Here is a 17,204-nt window from a genome sequence, read left to right as displayed (position 1 = left end):
ACACACCCCAAGATGGACATTTAGCACACTTTTGTTAAATGATGAATAAGTGAATTTCAAAACTCGCTTCGATGCTTCTGACTCTTTCTCAGGTCTAAGGGTACCTCACTCTTTTAAGTAGGTCACGAGTGGCAGAGAGCTACTCACCTGACCCACATTTGCTCCTGTCACTCAGTTTCAGAACGAACTTCACATTAATACTTCAGTCCTTGACTACAAACCCACTATAATCACAGCAGCTTTGTTCACAACTAAGGAAAGAACAGGGTCCCTCACAAAGGCAGAGACACTTCCATAGGAAAGGATGTGGTTTGTAGTTGAACTATTTTATTTCCTTTATTTCACTTGGATAGGATTCAAAATCTTGATGGCCAGTCTTTAACACGGTCAAACCATATGCTTTTCCAGTTCTGTGTTTATACCGTCTGTGCATCCATATTCCCCCCAAAAGCAGGAGGACCAGCGAAATGGGGGCCAGAGCAATCCCCCAGGAGAACGTGGTGGCTGTAGGAAGAACAGAGTCACATCAGGGCTCCAACATTCTCTCATGGCCAAATAGGACAGTACAGTGCAGGTAGAGAGGGAAGAAAGGCAGTGGGGTGTGTTTTTCTAATAAATGTGCACTGCTTTTCAGGAAGTGTGTCCCTGACACCAAGATAAAGGACATTGGAGAATGATATCTGTGGCATTAGGAAAACAAGCAAAGTGGAACCAAAATTCATCAGAGAGAAACCATGTGGGGGGAGGGGTGGGTCAGTGTCAAGGGTCTAACTTTGTTCCTCGTGTTGAATAGTGTGCAGTACGATGTCGTCTGTTTAGGTGTCAACTAGCCAACTGTGACTGGGCCAGGGTACAATCTGTCCTTGTCCAGTGAGCGTGGATGTCATGAGGATTCAATAAAGAAACAAAGGACAACAAAACAAACTTTGGACAAAGGAGCTATAGGTGTCAAGGTTATTGCTTGGACCCAACTGTGTAGTATTTTACTCCTTGGCACCTCTGTGTTGTGAAAATATAGGAAGAGACTAGGAATAAAACATTAACAAACACAAGAATGGGCATTTGTAGATGCATCGATGATGAGGCCAGAATTCTACATTTTTAAGCTACTATTCATCACAGTCTGTGTAGGCATCCAGGAATTGACACCATCTCAGGCTGTCATCTCTGGGGGATTCTTACTCCTTGAAACCCCACAAGGCTTAAAATTTTCTGAGCAGCCGTTTGAATGCATCTCTCAGTCCTGGTGACAGGCTCTTAGCTGTGCCCTCTATGGCCAGTCATGGCCAACTCAGCAAAGGACATGCAGGGACAAGGCTCATGTTATAGAAATGTTTAAATGTTCCCAGCATCAGGACCCCACAATCCACAGGTTCCTTTGGGTCACGAATCAGCTCAAACTTTAATATGAAAGGAGCCCACTCAGTTGCAGGCAGATTTTGGCTTCCCCAGGAGAATCTGACTGCATAGATAGGAGGTGAGCCCAGGAATCTGTATTTTTCAATGAGTGGCTCAAGTGGGTGATGCTGGTGGCGCACCGACTTTTCTTTTTGGAGAAAAGTTGTGTCATGTTACCATTCTCTGCCCAGGGACTTAACCACATACTCAGCTTTCCAATTAGTGGGACATCTACAGCTGCCTCCCCAGCAAACATGGAGAAATCTGCGTTGATCTGCTTGCTACAGACTGCCCAGGAGGCATGCTGAGATTCCAGGTAGGGATGACATGGGCTTGTCCCCCTTTTAGGCTGCCAACAGACCACATTACCAGCGTCTCCCTTTCCTGCTCAGTACTTAAACATTAAAAAACCAATTTGGTCAAAATGATAACGTGGGTTCGTCTTCTCTTCTTTTTCAAATGTCCTTACATGGGCACTGGGTTGATTTGTCTTGCACTTTATTTCCTGTTAATGGGTGAGCTTAACCCTAAAGCTACCCTGAACCCTGGGATTCTCCCAGTCCCTGACTCTTGGAGGATAAGATTTCTCAACTTTCTGATGAAGAATGTCCCGCCCTCCTCGAGGATGAAGGACAGCTGGTCCTGCAATCCAGGCAGAACCACACGAGGACACAGGGTTTCTTAGAGTTTATCACAGAAACTTTTAATCTCTTTTCCAAAAATTGGCTTGCTATTTAAATTTTTAGTTAAATGTAATCTTCTAAAGCCAGACTCCACCCTACTAAAAAAAAAAAAAATCATAAAATATGACAGATTTGCTCTCAGTGCTCCACTAAGAGGAAACACAAGGGACTTACTAAGTAATCATCCAGAGAACTGGTAGTCCTGTCTAGCTTCCACAGAATAGTCAACATGTTTTCCCTTTTAATGTCCCTGAAATACATACCTTCTTTGACTGTGGTATGTAGCATCTGAATACCCAGTGTATTACGAACGACACATGTAAAATCCGTGTTCAAATCCTCTCTTATGACTGGGTCGAAAATCAGTGGTATTTCAATGTAGTTCTCATTATTTTCTGAGTATTCCCTGAGTGAGGAAATACCGACAAACATGATGCATGCAGTGCAAGCTTGTCTTACAACATAGACACCCAACATTCCCAGTTATGCTTACAGTGGTTTCTAGATTCAGAAAGCGGGGAGCACATGCTGTTATGTCTTACTTATTTGGGAGAATTTCTAAGCCTGTTAGTCACTGTAATAGGACAGTTGTTACAAGGAAATTACAGGAGCCAGTTTACTTTGGACAATGGAAAATTTCATTTCTTAAGGCCCTTGATGAACAAAGAACCAATAGTGGGAATAGAAATGTCTAGTTTTGGGGAAACTTAACTGTATCATCAACAAATTGATTGCATAAGATTAGGAGTTTCCAGGAATCCAGTTTTCAACAGAGTCCCCTCCTTTCATCTGCACAGCCAACTCTCACTCTGTAAACTCAAGTTCAGAGTGGAGGGCAGTATACTGACCAAAGAGAATGATTCTAGTCAACATAACTGTGATTTATAATGTTATAGGACTCTGAAGATGCTTCACTACTGCATATTAGTATGAATAAAAATGTCAGGGAGGTGGGTCCACTAGGACTAATTTTGTTTTTTAATCTATGGGGGAAAATAGGCTCCTTTAAGTAAAAGTACAGTACGAGTAAGCTGATATGGGACATGTTAGTTTCACAGCAAAGACTTGCAAGTGAACAACTGTGCTAACCACATGTGATTTTCACTTGGTTGCATCCAGAATCCAGAAAGACCCTTTTTGATAGGTCTTTCAAAACAAGACAAAAATTTGGCAAGCCAAAGTTCAGGCTAATTCAGAGAACACAAACTACAATTTTAAAAATCTGTACTTTATAATTTGGAACACTGAATAGTCTCCCTTACTCATATGCAAATGGTTCCCATTTACAAGGCCTGATTGATCTACATTCAGAGTGAGAAAACATTTTCCAGACATGAATGCTTATGAGAACAGAATTCTTTCTTACTTTTACTATTAACCTTCCTTAGAGACTGTGGCAGCCCCTGTTTCCCTGAGAAACAGAAGGGGCTTTCAGATACTGTGGCTAAGTTTGTTTTAAGGGTTTGTGAAAATGTTTGACACTCAGGTTGCACCATAGGGAATGGAAATATATTAACTCCAAAGTATTTAAAAAGAAAAACTGTAAAAAAATCAAGAAATAAATGTTTGCTTAAACAGCTAGAAAATGCAACCTCAATGTCAAGTTGTTGAGTACAATTCAACTCATAGAAAGCTTGGTTCTCAAAAACAATTGATAATTCTTAGCAAAACTCAATTTTTAAAATTCTAAAAATCCAACAGTTTAGAATAGAAAAACTATTTTGAATGTGGCACGTGTGTCATATCAACAGGTTGTATATGACATTGTCTCTACAAAAAGCAGTAAAGCCTATGGAGGTTTCACAACAGCTCTGCCCAGAAGACTCTTCTAAACTGACACACATCTTCACCCACTTACAGGCGCTGCCCCTCGGTCACGCGGCGTTCATGGTAGGTGCTCTTTATGTCGGTGTTGTTGGCCTTCCACCACAGCAGGGTGGCCGAGTCTGTGCCGGCTCCCAGAAACACCTTACAGGGGATTGTCAGTCTCGACCCTGTGTACAGCAAGACACAGTGCACTGAACGTCAGAATCCAGTTGGATACAGGGGTCACCCCAGCCGCTCGCCCACCAGCAAATCTGAGCAATAGACCCTTCCCCACCTCCTCAAACACCCCTCATTGACTAATTATTTTCTTAGAAGTAAACTTGGTTCCCTCAAATGATTCCATTTACATAGAGAATCAGTATTTACCAAATACCTCCAGTTCCTTCAACTGGTCTTAATCATGGTGGATGAAAACCCAGAGGCAAATGGCTTCCCCAAGGCCCCTCAGATCCTACAGGGCATTCTGCATTCAACAGCTGCCTTCTTTCACAGTTAATTCTTACCCCCCAAAATCCAATTAACATATGGATTCTTTCTCTTTGCCCATTGCTGGTCTCAGCTCTCTGTTTCCGCTGTCTCAACTGTCCATTCCCAGATCATGTTCATGTAGGATTAACTCTTTAAAAAGCCACTGTGTTTTATACAAATGGTGCCTTCAGAGAAACAGAGTGGGAAACTCAGCTTCACTAGGCTGGGAACACCGAGGAGTTTGCTATGGCCTCCAATTAAAATTTAAAACATAAGTCTAACACCAAACAGGAGAGAGAGAGAGAGAGAGAGAGAGAGAGAGAGAGAGAGAGAGAGAGAGAGAGAGAATAGGATTCTGCAGCCAGCATAAGACCTATGAAACCATTATACAAAAACAAACACACCAAATGGATACAGGCTTCACAAACAGGCCTGAATCTGAACCCCAGCCTGACCCGAGTGTAGTTTTTTTTACGTTCCTTCATCCATCTTGAGCCCGCAGGCAGCTTTTCCTTCTGGAAAATGGGAAAATAAGACCTCCCCACTAGCTGACCAGCTATTTTGGCAACAAGAATAGTTTCTGAGGGGCCAGAAGTTGGCCTCATTTTACAAATGGAGTATTATGGAAACGCTGAGGTCAGCCAAGTTTTGGTAGGGTGAAATCGTTTTAAATATAGTACAGGTACTGGTTCTGTGAGAGTATCATGCCATTAATCCTTTCCCACACTTAAATAACAGCTACAAAGATGTTCAGATTTTTACATTTAGATTTTTGTAGGTAGGCTTTTCATGAAGCAAAGTATACCTGCTTCAAACAGTGCCATTTCTAACAATATTTGACACAGGGAAATGCTCTCTGGCATTTGTTATTTCAGCCTCTCATGCTGGGGTTCTAGGGTCTCCACCCAGGCACACTGTACAGAAAGGGGCAGGTGCAGTCACAGACACAGGGGTCCCAGCCACCCCTGTGGGTTACAGTCCTTGCAAGCCTTACCCAGAGAAGCTAATATGGTCTGGTGAGGGGAGATAATCACAGGAACTGTCTCCTCTTCTTTTACTGAGAAAGATATATGGAAAAAAGATTCAATTAGGAAAGGCTTCATTTTAAGTTGAGGTTCAAGGTCCATTGTTTGGTTAATTAACTAAGTTATCCTTGACGGTATGGCCAGCCATTGTGGGAGTTGACCTTTGTCTAGCAAAGGAAACAGGCTTTCCACAAAGACGAGCATCCTTGCCCAATGCCTTTCCCAGAAGACAGATTACTGGAAGAAGCCACAGTTAAGCACACATTCTGCTCACAGATGTTCTTTGCTCTCTGATAAACAATTAACCATTCCCCTCCCTGGCTTCCTGAATGAATTTTTAACAGTAATGTTCACAGTGTCCACAGGATAGGGTTGCCCTAAAACATCTCCCTCCTCTCCATCCTCACCTTGCCAAGTGCCTGCCACAGAATACTGAAGCCACCTCAAAAAAATAAAATAAAATAAAATAAAACAAGAAGCCCGGGGGCTTGGAAACCACTTATTTGTAATGTTAATCCTACACTGAGTGATAGAGTGGCCCAGGTTGGCTTCAATGTTAATTGAAGATGTATCTCTTTAGGGAGACAGCGGCAGATGTCATAGGATTCAGAACTCAGCTCCCCAAGAGGCAGGTCTCCCAGCAGCTTGAACAAACTGGGCACGTTAATTGCAGCAAAAAAGACAGCTTGGGGGTGGGCAAAGGGCTGCTCGTCTCCATAACTGCTTGCTCCACCCTCACTTCTTCCTCTAAGAGCATCCGAAACCCTAACATGAGTCAGCATCGGGCAGCATCACAGTAGAGCCCAAAGTGCAGGGCACTTCTCGACTGTGACCAACAGCCTTTCCCTCACATGGCTGCCATTCAGAGGCTGGGGCAGCAAAGAGAGGAGACACAAGCCTCAAGGACTTTATACATCCATGGGTCTCAAACTTGAGGACTCATCAGCATCCCCTGGGGGACTTGTCAAACACAGACTACTCCCCTCCCCGGGCCCCTGTTTCTAATTCAGTAGGTCTGGGATGGAGCCTGAGATCGTGCATGTCTAACCAATATCCAGGTGATGCGGCTACTGCTGGCCCAGAACCACTCTTCCAGAACTGCTGAGCTACTGTGTGATCACAACACAGGCTAAAATGTAGGTTGGCTGCCCCCTAGCGTTCCTGTGCAGTATCACATGAACAGGATAAGCATGCCCTTCAAAGTCATAGTGTTCCCCTGTGGGGGAACAAGGAGTTGAGGTGAATGAATTGTCACACACAGTAAAAAAAATATAATCTAGAGATTTCAGTTCATGGGAGACACATTTTCCCTGTAGTAGAATTGAATCTCTGGATTCTCTGTGAGAAAAAAGCTAGTCTTTTCCCCCTCATAGACCAATTATTTAACTTTAGTGTATTTCCAGAGCTCCCTGAAATGCCCTTAGAAGACTCCAACTGTGTAATTATTCTGTGTATAAAATAAAGAAAAGAAATCTACTCTCTAGGGTGGAATGGACTTAACCACTTTTATGACACTTGCTCCAAGCTTGATGTCCAGCATGTAGGAGGTAAGGAGTAAATATTGAACAAATATTAAATACTAACCAATACTGTTCACAACATGATTCTCAAGTAGAAATCATTTAAACTAATAAGAGCACTCACTGCTTGAAATCCTGGTTTCAAGAGCAACTAGACACGCCTTGGGGAAGACCAAAAAAAAAAGGGCAATATTCACTGGATATGCCAATGCATAGCCTTCTAACTGAAGAATCCGATAAAATCCTAGTGTCCTAGAATTACATACACATCAACTTGTGGCAACCATGTTTGAATGGCGGGCCGGGAGGTAGGTGCAAGCCTTCCAAGTGAAACATTGTTTGGCTCCCTCTAATGGTGTGTTTTAGCCTCAGAGTTGGAACCCTATCAACCACCCAAGGGCTCACCTTTCCTTAAAATAACATCCTGCTTTCTACCTCTCAAGGTGGCATACACATGTCTGATTAGCCTGATGTTTTAAGAAAGTTGTTGTATCTCTTTTCCTTTCATACCAAAGACATTCAAGGAATTCTATGTGCACCCTAATTGGTCTTGTGCGTGCTTGTTATTGACGCAGGGTGGAAGGATACCTTCATGGCCAGCACTTACTCTTGGTGTGTAGTTTGATATTCCTACTGATGTTGTACTGCATGCCTTTATGGGCAAACGTCGTAACACAGCTGTAATAGCCCGCGTCCTCCACAGACACATTATTTATGAGTAAGTGAGTGGTTCCCTTCACACTTAGAAACTTCTTGTTGTCTTGATCCAAAAGGACAGAATCCTTAAGAGAAAATGTTTTTCAGAATTATATTATGTACTAATTTATATCTCAAAAGCTATAAATAGCATCAGTATTATCAACCAGTGTTGAATTTGCAACCCAAGAATTGCCCTGTTACTTACTTTGCTAATGTTGTTCTTGGGACATACTTTTCACTCTCTCTATTTAGGAGAGGGAATTTGTTAACATATAAAACAAAATTGTTCAGTTTGTTTAACCACAGTGCTTAAAGCACATTTGCTTAAGCACAATGGGAGAAAAAAGAAACTCTCTCTTCTTTAACAAAGTAGGCCATTTAAGATACAGATATATTTATGGCCTAACAGCTGCCTACAGACCTTACTTAGGAGACCCCCAGGGAAGAGTACTGTATGTAGTCATGGTGACTTGAAAACAATGTTCACAAGAGACGATGTTGCTGTAATTACCTTAAAAATCATTTCAATTCTGGGAGTCAGTAGAGATGCAGAAAAATTTGTAAGAAAAAACTGAATGTGAGAAATGAGGCCATATTTTTCATACGGGCAAAAGATACCACGGGTTCTGAAGAATAGAACCCTCAAGGGCAAGGCTTCCTATAACATAGAAAAAGCTGAATGGGATTTAAGTAAACATTCTAATGAAGACAAAATGTTCTCAGGAACATCTCTTTCAAAACCGTGATGATTGAAAGGATTCAGTAGTCAAATATAACCTTGAGTCATTCCAGATTCTTACTCTGAATGGGAAGACAGACATAACCAGAAGAGTTTGTTTGCTACATGGTTCATAAAGTACTACTTTATAATATATTTAATTAAAAGGGGAGATTTTATTGTTCCTAACACGAGTGGTCAAACATGAAAAAAGTCAAATAGAGCCCAGCACCACAATTCTGCCAGAGCCCGTGGGCAACCAGGGCTGCCCTGCATGGCATGGTGTGTGGGGCCTCCTGGGTTAGGGTTTTGGCTTCACCATCTACCAGCTGTGTGACCTTGGGCGAGTTCCTTACATTTAGTAATCTGCAAAATAGAGCTATTAACGACCCCTACTTCCTTGGGTTACAGGTCAGCCAGTTTAGAACAGACTTGTGCATAGTACATGCTCAGTAATGATTACCATTCTTAGGAAGGGAACAAATCTTGCTAAGCACCACCATGATATCCTTATCCCAGATTTATATGGCAAGCCCTGCAGGAGGCGCTTCATACTCAGTCCTCCATTTACTATCCCAAACAATCCCAGCCACTACGAATGACTAATTATCATTCTGCACAGGAAGCAGGTTCGAGAGGTGAAATAACTTGGCCAAAGCCACACAGCAGGTAAATGAAGGAACAGGGTTTTGAACCAACACTGATCCCCCCTGAGCCTGTGTCCTCTCTCGTGTCTCCTCTCACGTGTCCTCTTTATACTCTTCCTAAACCAAGAGTGAATTCGTTCTGTAACTGGACTGGCTAATTCATGGGAACTGGCTACGTTCCTCTACTTTCAGAAAATCATTTAAAAATTTCCAATATTAAATTAATAGTCTATGTGTATCTTGAAGTTATAATACTAGTCAATCGGTTAACCTATTCTTTTTTATCTGAAAAGATATATTTTAATAATTATGATGAAATTATAGGTAATGTCGATTGAGATTACATTGAAAAGTTATGTTTATATAGAGTAAGGAATAACATATTTCTTAAGTGAAAGGCAGTTCCTCACTTCTTTTTCTTTTACACAATGGAAATACCTTTAATGCTGTTGCTGGTAGCAAAGTAGTGCAATGTAAAAAAAAACTAAAAAAAATATATATATAATATATATTATAATACAGACTTCTAAAAAAGTAGAAATTTAGTCCTTCTTTGTCCCCAAAACATGTTTTAGCATTTCAATGTATATTCCTTCAGATTTTTAAATACGTGTAACTATATTTTTAAATAAACTAGAAATAGAATATATACCATTTAAAGCCTTTTAAAAACTATAACAATATTGTATTTTTCTTTCCTTGTTAATACATATAAAATTATCTCATCTTTGTAAATAGGTATGTGATATTCCACTGTTCCTATGAGAGAAAATTAGTTTATCTAATCCCTCAAGAAGAATATTTTCTTGTTTCTAACATCTTATTATAAACAATGCTGCAGTAAATGTGTTAGTACAGTGTTATACACTTATCTCCTTATTTCCATATAAATTTTTTAAATGGACCTAATTCTTGAGTAAAGTGTTAATTTCTTTTAATGATTAAACAAATAACTGTACTTTCCAGTATCAATTTATGGTCTATATCAACTAACTTTTTCTATAAAGGACCAGTGGTAAATATTTTAGGCCCACAGCCCACATGGCCTCTGTCCATTGCAATGTGAAAACAGGAAAATCAATGAATGTGTTTGTGTCCCAGTAACACTTTATTTATAGTCACTGAAATTTGAGTTTTATATCATTTTACATCATAAAGTGTTATTTTTTAAAAAAAAATTTTAACCATTCCAAAAAGTGAATACTATTCTTAACTGGCAAGCTATACAAAAAAAAAAAAAAAAGGCAGTGGCTTAATTGGGCCCTGGGCTGTGGTTTGCCCATATCTGGTCTACACACATGACCTGATGAGAATATTTATTCAACCAGGCAAAAGAATAAATTGTGTTTCTATTTACTGCTTTAACCCAAAGATTAGTTATCAAGTGCTTTTGAAAAACTGTGTTAATGTGTGTATAAAGTTGTTAAATAAATAATTTTTTCTCAATTTTAATAGATAAATGACAGAATTAAAAGCTACTCTCTATAACTATTATTTATTGGATTCATTTCATATTCTGTCTTCTCAAATCACTATCCTGAGGACTCTTACCCAAGCCACATAAGGGTTAATAGAACATTTTAATCCTGGCCCTTTCTTAAAATAATTGGTTTAAATAAAAGTGAATGTGTTAGCATCAGAACAGGTATTTTATATCTTTCCTATGGTTAGTAAAAACACATTTTAATTAAATGGCAATTTTTAAAGATGTACCTTGTACCACTGAATCTTCATGTCAGTTTTGTTATGGGTGAATTGACTCAGGTCAGGGCAAACTAATGTCCCAGAGGTTGACAAGGTGAGACTTTGCGGGTATAAGATGAAAGGCACTGAGGCTTCTGTCTTCTCAAAAACCCTGAGCTCAATGGACATTTCATCACAGTAAGAGGCATTTCTGATTTAAAAGGAAAAAAGAAATTATAATAAATGGCAAGGCAAAAAAAAGTAAAGCTAAATGAAATTAAGAAAAATTTCCCCAATCTCATTAAATTATGCATTCTACATTTTTTTGATTAGTATTGCAACACTTCTATCCCTGGTCCCTTTGATTCTTTGGGGGACAAAAAAAGGCACGCTTTCATAATTGTTATAAAGAAAGTGTAAAATATTCTGCATTTTTCCAAAGGACACTTCACAAGTCTAACTTCAATCCCATCAAGAGCCACTAAGAAATCCCCAAGTCCTCTTCCAAGGGGTGGTCCTAAATCATTCCAGATTCTGGGGCTTCTTGAGCAAATGTTCCAACTTCCTGGTCCAGGGAATTATATCTAAATGAAGGAATTGTTTTCTAAGAGCTACGGTCTCCATGTAAAGAAAATTCCATTTACTTCTCTGTGGAATCATTTATCAACTGAAGTCTAAGTTCAGAAAACTGCTGAGAACTTAATATAAAAATCTATAAAAGATTTTTGTAATACTACATAAGCAAAATTAACTTGGTAAGTTTGTTGTTGTTGTTGTTGTTGTTTAGGTTGGGTTAACTATAATCTCAATATCACAATTCTGTCAAGACCCTATAACTGGGGAAAGGGCAGAGGCAAAACATTTATAGCAACATGGAGGAAATATAGGGAAGGACAGAGGATATTAACTAAAACAATTTTCTTAAGTAGAAAACATAAAAATATATGTGCCTCGCTAAGTCCTGGCTACCTAAGAAACACAGGACAACAAGAAAGATGATGCGAATGTGTGTTATACAGGGGGTGGGGGGACAAGAACTTTCACGGCAAAATGGAAAACAAGCTATACCCGAAGAAGAAACAAAATGTGAAAAACATATATATGAAAGAAATAAGGGATAAAAGCTTAACTACCTGAATGTGAAAATAATCAATTCAAATATATGTCAATATATATATTATATTTTATATCTGGTTGAAAGAGAGAAAAAAGGAGATGAACAAATGTTTTAGGCACAAAGGCATGCAGAAAGTTAGCTGTCACCTTGAAAACTGCATCATCTCACTGCAAGTGGAAGAGATGCAAATAAGGACAGAGCCAAAGGACAGTGCCCAGCTGGAAGTAGTCAGCCCAGCAGCTCCTCAGAGTGAGGAGGTGCCTGCCAGGTCGGTGCTGGGTGCTCTGCTTACATTATTCCACTTATTCTCCAACACTGTGAGTTAGGAGTTATTATTATATTATTTTTAGATAAGGCAAATTAGCAATACAGAAATTAAGTAATTCCTAAGCCTGTATAGCTAGCTACTAAGAGGTCAACCCAATAGGACTCTGGGAAAACCCTTAAATTAGGGCAGTATCTCCAAAAACCAAGCTTACCAGACATATCAAGAGTTAAAAAAAGATTCATATTATTGATCTGGTATTACCCAGTAGCAAGCTACTCCATGAAAATGAAACCCAAAAGAAATAGGGGTGGGGGAATAACTTGACCACCACTCATATTCCCCACGTAGTGTGGTATCCCCACAGCAAAAAGTGGTATTCACTAGTGCTGTTCACCAAATAGATCCAGTGCTCAGCACATGGTGGTGTTACATGGGTGGGTGCAGTTATATGACTCTAGTCAATGAATTGTATGTGTGTCACTGCCACACCAAAGTTTTAAAAGCTGGGAGAGACCCTCCACAGCATGTTTCCTTTTGGTACAGTGACCAACAGTTGAGATAACGACTGCCCCTTCAGTCTGCATCCTTGAGTGTCTGCCCACCCACCCTGTGCTTGTTGCATGTGTGATAAATAAGCCTTCATTGTTTGGAGCCACTGAGATTTGGGGGTTGTTTGATTCCGTAGCATAACCTTCCTCACCCGGATTGACAGGAAGGCCATGTGGGTTCTAGATCACAAGATTATAAAAGTCACAAGGACAGAGCAGTGTCATGCCCTGTCACTGTAAATGCCAAAAGGTATTGTGGCAAGTGCTGGTGATTCTCACTCTCTCAGAACCCCAGTCTTAGAGTAGAAGAGCGTTTTAGAGATCAGTCAGGTAAACTCTCCCACATGCTCCAAAAGCTTGACCCACAATTGGATTTCCAACCCCTCTCAATTCTACATCTCTTTTGTTCTACAACAATAGAAAACAAAATAAGGATATTAGGTACCATTTTTTTACTTGAGTGTAGAAACAAACTTTAAAACAAACATGACTCAGTTCACCACTCCCCTATTCTTGCATTTTATCACTTCAGTAGTCAAGAAGTATTGCCTTTGAAAGAAAAGACATTTCTGTGCATATATTGACCACCTGCTCCCGTGCTCCCCACACTAGATGCTTCTTATACTGTGATTTCACAGAATGCTCCCAACGAACCTTCTTACAGTGGAGAAAACTGAGGCCTAGAATTGTCAAGTGATAAGACCATAGAAAATGAGAAGTTTCAGATTTGCATCCATGTCATCCTGACTCCAAATTCTGTTCTTTTTCTACTATTTATTTTTTCTAGTAGTGCTCCTTAGAAAACAATAGGACCTTTTGTACTAGAAAGGAAAAGAAAACTATGCATGTATAGCTATTGTAAAATCAGGCATCCACATTTCCCTGATACGGAGGTAAGTGATTACTTGTCTGCTTCCTGGGCAGGGTTCATTACAGAGTAGCACATAGACGCACACACAAAAAATGTAAATAAATGTTTGTGGGTATGACTTCTCCTTAAATCAAATGAGTTTATGAAATCTGTAGAGACTCTAAAGCTGCCTGGTAAGGAGTGAATAGAATCTTGGGAAGGGTTAGAGGCAGCAGCTGAAGAGAGAAGGGCAGGACTATTTCAAAATCAGGCCAACACTGAACTCTTATCCTTTCAGAAGAACTAAGCCAGGAAATTTTTAAGGTCTCCAATACTAGACCTACAACTTTCTCCTTTAAGAAGCAGCAAGATATATCAAGACCTTCATTAGGGAGAGGACAGTCTTTCCAACAACAATTTTGGGAGAACTGGATAGCCATATTCAAAACAATGAAGTTGGACCATGACCTTATGCCATATCCAAAATTTAACTCAAAATGGATCAAAGACCTAAACATAAGAACTAAAACTATAAAAATTCTCAGAAAAAAAACACAAGGGTAAAGCTTTATGACATAGATGTAACGGTGATTTCTTGGATATTACATCAAAAGCACAGGCAACCAAGGAAAAAACTAGATAAATTTGACCATCAAAATTTTAAATTTGTGTGCATTAAAGAACATTATCAATAGAGTAAAAAGGCCACCCATGGAATGGTAGAAAATATTTGCAAGTCATATATCTGATAAAAGATTGATATTTAGAATACATAAACAATGCCTATAACTCAAAAACAAATAAACAACTCAATTAAAAATGGGCAAAATACTTGAATAGAAATTTCTTCAAAGAAAATACAAAAATGACCAATAAAGCACATGGAAAGATGCTCAATATAACAAGTCTTTAGGGAAATTAAAATCAAAACCACAATGATATACCACTTCATACCCATTAAGGTGGCTATTAACCACCCCCCCAACTCAAAAAAGAAAAACCAAAAAAAAAAACAAAGCCAGAAAATAGTGTTGGTGAGAATGTGAAGAATTTGGAAACTTGTACATGGCTGGTGGGAATGTAAAATGATGTAGCTGCTGTGAAAAACAATATCATGATTCTTCAAAAAATTAACAGAATTATTACATGGTCGACCAATTCCATTTCTGGGTATACCTAAAAGTATTGAAAGCAGGCAGTCAAACAAATTTTTGAAGACCTATGTTCATAGCAGCATTATTCACAACAGCCAAAGAAAACCCAGAAGAAACCTAAGTATCCATTGATAAATAAATGGATAAGCAAAATGTGGTCTATATATCCAATGAAATATTATTACGCTTTAAAAAGGAAGAAAACTCTGACACATGATATGGCATGGAAGAACCTTAAGGATATTATGCTAAGTGAAATAAGCAGTCACAAAAGGACAGATACTGTATGGTTCTACTCATACGAGTTGCTTAGAGTAGTCAAATTCATAGAGACAGGAAGTATGATGGCGGTTGCCAGGGGCTGGAGGAGGAGAGATGGGAAGTTCATGGTCGATAAGCACAGAGATTCATGTTGGGAAGATGAAAAGGTTCTGGAGCTGATGGTGGTGATGGTAACACAACATTGTGAATGTACTTATCACAACTGAATCATACACTTTAAAGGGTTTAAGTGGTAAATTTTATGTTATGTGTATGGTACCACAATTTTTGTAAAAAAGCAACAGAACAAAGTGGGAGGGGGACTAGACCCTGTGTCAGGAGCTGTGGGTTCCAGTCTCAGCTCCACACCCACCACATGCAAGAACTTTACAAGTGAGCTCAGCTCTCACATGTACAATAAGCAGTTGGATGAACTTATTCTTAAACTCTCATCCAAGTGTCAAATTCATTCAGTGTTCTGTATCTACTTCTTGTGTCCATGGGGATTGAGCAGTGAAAAAAAGCTGAGTTCCTGTCCTGGAGTTTACATTCTAATGGGGTAGTTACACATTAACCATACATACCACGTATATGTGTGTCAGATGAAGAAAAGTAACATCCAGAGAGAGAGTGACAGGAGTGCTGTTTTAGATAAAGTGGCTAAAAAGGTGACATTTGAGCAAAGATTTAAATGAAGAGGGCGAGGGAGCCATGAGGACATGTGAGGGAAGGCTCTCGGTGGGAGGCACGTCAGGAGCCGTGAAGAAGACAGAACATGGATGCTCACCTGCACAATGGATTTTGAAATCCAGGTCCTCACTGAAGAACCGTGTGAGAGTCCATTCTTCAAGGAGTCCCACGCCCCACAGCCCCACCCCTCTCAGCCCCCCCACCCCCGTCGTCCCAGAGGGGCTTACCTGACAGTGCAAATGTAGATGCCAGAGTGCCCCTGCCAGGCTGGCACAATCCAGACAGCATCATCCTGGACCCACACTCCTGTCTCTTCTCCTCCTGGGACCATCCCAGCAGAATCATTTTTCCGCCATGTCAGGCTGACATGGGGTCTGGCAGAGGCCCCCAACCAATATCGCATCTGGGGGCACTGCAGGACCACAGGCTCCCCTTCTATCCCGATGTTGGTTTTGAAATATTTGCCACGAAATCGGCAGTTTCCTGCAGGCACTGAAGGACAGAGACACCACAGTCAGGCTTTGGGTCCAAAACCTCCCTTTGATGGGCACATCTGAGGAAGAAGTGTGCCCCTAACAAAGTGGCCTGTACCCTGAGCACCCCATTATCGCCTTCCTGTTACAATCGTTTCAACTCTCCCAAATGCCAAATTTCAGGTTGCTAGCAATTCCGATTTATATTTTGTGGGAAAAGTTAAATCAGGTTCACATGGTGACAAGAAAAATGATTTAAAATTTTGGCCACATTTCTCACTTAACTCCTTATCATTAAAGTAGATCTCAGCTTAGATCTCAGCTAAGTTCAGATACAAAAAAAGAAAACAGCTTTGTTGACAGACCTGTAGTTAAAAATCCAAAGGCACCTTTTATCAAGGGCAAAACACCACTTACTTGATTCACTCTTAGGCAGGACTGGTGGATGCCCAGAGCAAGGCCAGGGCAATAGAGGGGGTGGGCCAGAGGAAGCATTTCTCACTTAGCAAGACATGAATATTCACACCTTGCTTTTTGTTAATTCTTTGATTTTGTATTTGTATGTCATTTTCTTTCTTTTTTTTAAATTATGTTGATTGAGGTAATGTGTTAATAACATTGCATAAACTTCAGGTGTACGACATTATAATTTGATAACTGTGCTCACCACCCAAGTCTAGTTTCCTTCCGTTACCATACATTTGAGCCCATTTACCCACGTTGCCCTCCCCACACCCCCTTTCCCCTCCAGTAACCACAACTTGTCTCTTGATAACAAAACCTCCCTAGATAAACACCTCTTTTCCCCAGAGAAGCTGCAGGCAACCCCTTTCCAGCTGAAATAATCACTTCTGACCTGTGCGTTCCTCAGGCTGAGTGGTGAAGGGAGAAACACCCACTATCAATAGGTGCACGATGAACATTGCTCCCCACAACTTCTGGAGGACACGGGAAGTGGACATCTCAAGTCTGGCACCCTGTAGCCTAGAGGAGGAGACAGAGGGGTCACCAGGGACCACAGACACCCAAAGAGAGAATCCCTTAAATACGGTCCCATGCAGGTTTCACCTGATGACAGAAACCTTTTTGCCTAGATTCTTTAACAAGAAAACTCAACATTTTAGGATTTACTTCTCTATGTCTATATTCACCAAACACACCTAACATCAAATCCT

General features: G+C 40.2%; 1 protein-coding gene across 8 annotated transcripts in view; it reads right to left on the bottom strand.

Moving 5' to 3' along the window:
* Positions 1 to 305: 305 nt before the first annotated feature.
* IL1R2 (interleukin 1 receptor type 2) overlaps positions 306 to 17,204 on the bottom strand; it is a 32,792-nt gene continuing 15,893 nt past the window's right edge. For all 8 annotated transcript variants that reach the window (XM_019753786.2, XM_074332453.1, XM_074332454.1 and 5 more), the window contains 8 exons: positions 16,886 to 17,013; positions 15,784 to 16,048; positions 10,699 to 10,879; positions 7,529 to 7,703; positions 5,371 to 5,433; positions 3,940 to 4,075; positions 2,345 to 2,487; positions 306 to 504 (listed from right to left, as the gene is read on the bottom strand). In XM_019753786.2, coding sequence (XP_019609345.2) covers positions 323 to 504; positions 2,345 to 2,487; positions 3,940 to 4,075; positions 5,371 to 5,433; positions 7,529 to 7,703; positions 10,699 to 10,879; positions 15,784 to 16,048; positions 16,886 to 17,013 — 1,273 coding nt within the window. In that variant the 3' untranslated portion in view covers positions 306 to 322. The remainder of the gene's footprint in view (positions 505 to 2,344; positions 2,488 to 3,939; positions 4,076 to 5,370; positions 5,434 to 7,528; positions 7,704 to 10,698; positions 10,880 to 15,783; positions 16,049 to 16,885; positions 17,014 to 17,204) is intronic.

This window comes from Rhinolophus sinicus, linkage group LG05, assembly GCF_036562045.2.
Source record: "Rhinolophus sinicus isolate RSC01 linkage group LG05, ASM3656204v1, whole genome shotgun sequence".
Lineage (NCBI taxonomy): Eukaryota > Metazoa > Chordata > Mammalia > Chiroptera > Rhinolophidae > Rhinolophus > Rhinolophus sinicus.
Note: the sequence above shows the minus strand (reverse complement) of the source record. Positions and strands in the feature narration are given on the sequence as shown.